Here is a 4,946-nt window from a genome sequence, read left to right on the forward strand (position 1 = left end):
AGACCAGCCCACTGTTAAACATCGGAGCGGGAAGCGAGGGTGTCACTAAGGCCGCCACAAATGTATGGCTAACCGAGCTCCTTGTACAGGCTGCACCGCCGGCATATAAACACTTCCTGTCGCAACCCGCCGTCCAGGGAACTGCACTTAAGAATCTGTTCGCCCTAATCATCGGTAACAAAGCAAAGTGACCGGTAGAGATGTCGGCTACTAGCCAAAAGCTATGCGAATGGATTACCGGTTGTATACTCCCTTCCAACATCGTCATACCGGTTACTTTGGGGCAATACAATGGCACTACCGACCCGGACGATTTCCTGCAAATCTTTGAGGGCGTCATGAAAACCCAACATTGGAGTGATGAAGTAGCGTGTCATCTCTTTCCGACTGTCCTACAGTCGGCTGCTAGGGAATGGTTCGCCAAATTACCACCAAATGGGATCACATGCTTCGCAGACTTGCGGGAAAAGTTTCTCATTCAATATCAGAACCTCCGCCAACACACGTATACACACCTATACGCTCACGAAATACCAATGTACCCGGGAGAGAAAATTGAAAGCTTCATCACAAGGTATATGATGGAGTGTCAAAAAATACCAGGACTCCCAAAAACACAGCACATCTTCGGATTCATAACATGCCTGGACAAAGATACACACCCATCGCTTGTCTCTGAACTCCGGTGGAACATCCCGAGTACATTTGCAGACGTCGTGACGGTAGCAAGACAATACCAACACTTGGGCAGGGAAAGACAGGCTGGTATTACCGGGATGAAAAAAAAAGAGAAGAGGAAAGGAGAAGCGACAGCAGGCACCGTCATGACAGCAGTAGATGCAGTGAAAGCAATCACAAGAGCCACAACAGCCACGGCAAAAGCCATGACAACCATAGGCATGATAAGAGTAGCCGTCGACCATACGATAAGGGATCCCTAATTGACAGCCTTTCCAAAAATCCAAGGAAAATACTGTTAACGAAGCCCGTAAAAACAAAGTTTACCCCTCCGGCACTGTTAGAAAAGCGGAATGGTCAAAAGTCAGATAAATACTGTGAATTCCACGAAGACAACGATCATGAAACTAATGAATGCAAAGCGCTAATACGTGAAATCATCGCCAAAATCAAGGCAGGAGAACTTAATCACTTGTTGTCAGGTAGGAAGTTCAAAAAACCTGACCCCTACAAAACATTCAGTTGGCAAAAGGAAGACGGCAAGAAGCATGAGAAGGCAAAAGATAAAGCTGTTATTAATATGATCAACATTGAGAAGGACGAGTTTGCTTTGCAAAGCTCCTGGAAAGATGTTACCGTCACATTCCCGGGATTACCGGCGCGACACTCTAGGGATGAATTGGTAGTGATTACCGGCTTGATAGATGGGTTCCCGGTCAGCGAGATGTACACCGACACGGGAAGCAAAGTTGAAGTCCTATATGCCCATTGCCTTTCAAAGCTACCAAAGAGTGTCGGAAGGAGGATGAGACAATCTAACGCTGTCATCTCTGGGTTCATGGGTTTCGCTGAAGAACCCATAGGAAGGATCAAGGCAGCGATCACGGTGGGTACTCAACCCTACCTCTGTAGTGAAGTCATCGACTTTTATGTCGTCAAATCCGTGACTGCCACAAATGTGATACTGGGAAGATAGTTCTTCAGGCAGTTCGGTGCAATAGCCTCTACAACACACGGTATACTCAAACTCCCAACCCGGCGAGGCGTGGCAACGGTTCAATCCACCCGACACCCTTTCCCCAGGAATGAGTGCACTCGAGATAGGCAATGTGCCGAATCATGGAAGACATCACACGCCATGGAGGAAAAATGTATATCCGTCCTTAAAAGGCTATCTTTTTTCTCCCCATCAGCACACTTCAATTGTACAAATCCAGTCATCATCAGTAAGGCGGAGAAGGCAGTTGCCGGCTGGCGTCGTCGGCCAGGATGTGAGAAACCATTTAATGGTGTGAACAAAAAGGCCGAACCTTTCAATCCGACACCCAAACATTCCAGGACTGAAAGCTGTGAGAGCTCCAATCGAGACAAGACAACGGTTGAAGGAAACAAAAGTGGCTAAGTACAACAACTGAGATTTAGATGGATACTGTGACAGAAACTGATCACTTCAACTCATGGTTATCTTGATGTTTATGTCTTTTTCTTTTAATAAAGAATCCATGTATGTTTTCCTTTTTAGGAATGAATAAAAGCATTTTACCGTTTACAATAACTTGGTCATTATGTTGTCTACAATGATGTTCAAATAATTATAACCGGCTAGCGGCAGACAGATTCCGGCATCCACATAAGTTCCATGCAAGTTATTTTATACCCCATTAAGAGGTGATTGTCTAGCCCTCGTCGGTACAAGTTTATACTGATAAACGGCCAATGAGTAGATGGCATAAACATGCGTGACTGCACGGTGTACACGCCAAAACTAATATAAATATAGTCTAGACATACATACAAAAATATGAACTAGTTCAATTGAAGAATATTCATCACAAAAATACTTGAAATTAAAATTTCATTAATTACACGTGATTTCATTACAAGCTACTTCAAAAAAGCACAACAACGTGCACAACAAACAAACTAAAAATTAAAATCTAAGAGCTGTTGCATGGTTGTATCATCACCGGCACAAAGATCCTCAAAACTGCCAAAATGGATCTTCGCCAAGGCCTTTTGAGCAGCCTGGAGCTCCTGCGCAGCAGCCGAATTCACCTTCCCAGCAATATCCGGATGCAGGGGGACGGCACCGCTAACGTGATGCTTCTGCATCAACCTAACGACATGGGTAAAATTGGCCGCCCCAAAGCTATCCAAATAAACCTGGAAGGGTGCCTTCACAGTAGAAGAATTGATAGCCTTTTTCAAAATCGAAGGAAGACCACCCTATAATCGCTTACACTCTGCCACAGCAGCAGCAATCTCCTTATCTTTCTCCCTCACCATCCGGACAAGCTCATCCTTGGCAGCCCTCAGCTGGCCCTCCAAGCTCCTAACAGCTTCCCGGTCCAAGGGTGCCTGGGACAGCTCATCACGGGCGGCTTTATGCTGACGCTCCAGTTCCGCCATCTGCTCTTCCCGGTCAAAACCATCTAGAAAAAGTATGTTAATTTCCATGAGTGCTCGGGTTCGGACAGCCTTAGAATCTTCCCGGGGGAGGGCAGAAACTGCTTGGCGAATCAATATCTAGCTGAGAGAGGGCGCGAACAAGATCATCCCCTGCAGAGATGGTGAAGTGAAGGTCATCAAAGCTTTCCAGGATAAACTATTCACCCTACCCACCCAAATTTATGGGTTCCGTCTCGGTCGTACCGGCACACAAACTCTTGAGTTATTAAATTAGATGTTATTCACCGCTGCCTGCGTCGTACGAACCTCCTGAAAGGCATTCACCTTGACCTTATCGGCAATTTCTGGATTAAGAGCAACGTTGGGTCCGAGATGATGCTTCCTTACAAGCTGAAACACATCAAACGCGCTGGCAGCGCCAAACCACTTCAAATATGACCCAAATGGCCCCATCACAAACGGCGAAGCTATATACCTTTTTCAGGGAAGACGAAAGCTCAGACCTTAACCGGTCAAGCCCCCAAAAGTAGCCTTCAACTTCACTTGCAGATCCTAAGCAATAGACTCCTGGGTCATGACAGGCTGTTTTTCCCAGTTAAGAATGACCAGAAAATGGTAGTACAAGCCACAAGAGCTCGGACCCGAGCAGATCTCGCCTTACCAACAGGAAGCGCAGAAACAGATCCTGCCACATACGGGGAAGACCCTTTAGAGACAATATCTTTGTTGACATCATAGTTAACATTGAACTTGGAGAACGATCGGACAAACTCATCCCTCCCGGTAAATTCAAATTGGCCCTCGGCCAAATCCTCAAAATTAAAATGACAAGAGCTACCCGGTGCTATAGAAAGTATAAGCATATTATGATGGGTTTCCGTTTTGAGCGCACAAATAAAAGTCAAGGGGATTCATAGATGACTCCACAGTTACAGTTACAAAATTTCAAAACAAGGTACATCAGTACAAAGACAACGACAGAAATATTTGTCATCCGTATCCCGTGTAGAAGTTTATTTTAAGACAGAAGACAAACACAAAGATATCAAAGTATTTCATTACTAAAGCGCAGAAGCTACATGTATAAAAGCTGAAAACCCTAACAACCTATGGTTTTAGCACATAAATAACATCAAATCCTATACAAACAAAAGGAAACCCTTGTATATGATCTGTTAAGCTCACACACAAAGGAAGCGAAAATGGGAACATTTGTTGAAAGAAATCAAAAGCTCTCAACGAGCAATCGCCAACACGGCCCAGCTGGTATCGGGATGATCGCAAGGCAGACATATGTCCGCTAGCGCCACGGGTCGTAATTTGGTGTTTGAAATCAACTGGAACCACAAATCCCAACGTTCGTTCGCAGGAGATGCACATTGCACATAGTTATCCAAGCGCAAACGTATCGTATTCTTCGAATCCGGGAGATCCAACAATGCAGCGACCAGTGGGATGATAAGAGACACGTCAAACAACCATTGGTGTTTAGTAGTTCCCAGTCTATCTACAGTTGAAGGTGGAATACGTTCGAAATAATTTAAGGATTCGAAACAAATCTTCATATCCACATCGAAACCTGAAACATAATAAAACAACAGTAAGAAGGCCGCACAAGAAGAGAACATAAAAGGAAAAACACACAAACACTTGCCAACATCGCGAGTATTATGCCACAGTGAACAACGGCATCGCCATCTTTTGGGCATCATCAACAACAACAACAACAACAACAACAACAACAACAACAACAACAACAACAATGATTAACCAAGCAAAGGGGTTACTCATACAATGAAAGACAATTTTTGAAGGCTGCAAATTTATAAAATGAAGCGGTGTCAAAGACGCAAAGTGTA

General features: G+C 44.6%; 1 protein-coding gene across 1 annotated transcript; it reads left to right on the plus strand.

Moving 5' to 3' along the window:
* The first annotated feature begins 200 nt into the window (after nucleotides 1-200).
* Nucleotides 201-2,080, plus strand: LOC139841851 (uncharacterized). Its single transcript, XM_071832044.1, has 3 exons — nucleotides 201-897; nucleotides 1,023-1,564; nucleotides 1,667-2,080. Exons 1-3 carry the CDS (start codon nucleotides 201-203, stop codon nucleotides 2,078-2,080), a joined length of 1,653 nt encoding a protein of 550 aa, XP_071688145.1.
* The last annotated feature ends 2,866 nt before the right edge of the window (nucleotides 2,081-4,946 follow it).

This window comes from Rutidosis leptorrhynchoides, chromosome 4, assembly GCF_046630445.1.
Source record: "Rutidosis leptorrhynchoides isolate AG116_Rl617_1_P2 chromosome 4, CSIRO_AGI_Rlap_v1, whole genome shotgun sequence".
Classification (NCBI taxonomy): domain Eukaryota; kingdom Viridiplantae; phylum Streptophyta; class Magnoliopsida; order Asterales; family Asteraceae; genus Rutidosis; species Rutidosis leptorrhynchoides.

Bases quoted from the DNA above. Each gene is read 5' to 3' on its own strand.
- LOC139841851 (XM_071832044.1), top strand. From the start codon at position 201: ATGTCGGCTACTAGCCAAAAGCTATGCGAATGGATTACCGGTTGTATA. The intron at 898-1,022 runs GCATGATAAGAG...CGGCACTGTTAG, and splicing joins AAAAGCCATGACAACCATAG to AAAAGCGGAATGGTCAAAAG. The intron at 1,565-1,666 runs GTGGGTACTCAA...TTCTTCAGGCAG, and splicing joins GGATCAAGGCAGCGATCACG to TTCGGTGCAATAGCCTCTAC.